The sequence below is a fragment of the Ursus maritimus genome, unplaced genomic scaffold, assembly GCF_017311325.1.
Source record: "Ursus maritimus isolate PB19 unplaced genomic scaffold, ASM1731132v1 scaffold_72, whole genome shotgun sequence".
Classification (NCBI taxonomy): Eukaryota; Metazoa; Chordata; class Mammalia; order Carnivora; family Ursidae; genus Ursus; species Ursus maritimus.
The window spans coordinates 25,566-25,961 of NW_024426908.1; the positions used below are offsets into that span (position 1 = coordinate 25,566).

At 54.3% G+C, this 396-nt stretch overlaps 1 protein-coding gene across 1 annotated transcript in view; it reads right to left on the reverse strand.

The window, feature by feature from the left end:
* The window catches only part of LOC103656297 (protein WWC3-like), a gene marked incomplete at its 3' end in the record, with an annotated part of 93,189 nt that overhangs the window by 18,615 nt on the left and 74,178 nt on the right, over nt 1–396 (reverse strand). Inside the window, 1 exon segment of the mRNA XM_040624830.1 lies at nt 3–131. Coding sequence (XP_040480764.1) covers nt 3–131 — 129 coding nt within the window.

Consider the following 396-nt stretch of genomic DNA (forward strand, 5'->3'; position numbering starts at 1 on the left):
ACGGCACCCCCCACCCGCTCGCTCTCCCTGGCCCTGGGCGGCCCGCAGCTGCTGAACACCTGCACAGCATACCAGCGCAGCTGCATTTCGCTGGATCCGTCGTAGTCAGCCAGGTTGATCTGAGCAATGCCCTGTGTGAGTGTCCCCGGAAAAAAAAAAAAAAAAAAAAAGGCAGAACAGGCACTGAGTGATTTCACCTTAACAATCAAGGGGAATCTTGTAAAACATCAAGTTGCCCTTTGATCCTAACCAGAAAGGCAGAATGTGTCATTGCTCTTCGAAGGACTGCAGTGAAATGAAAGTGGCAGCAGAGGTTCTTGAGGGAGGCTCCCGGACCCCTACCTCAGCCCCATGGAGAAGTGCCAGGAGGGGGACAGGGGTACAGAGTGGACAAGC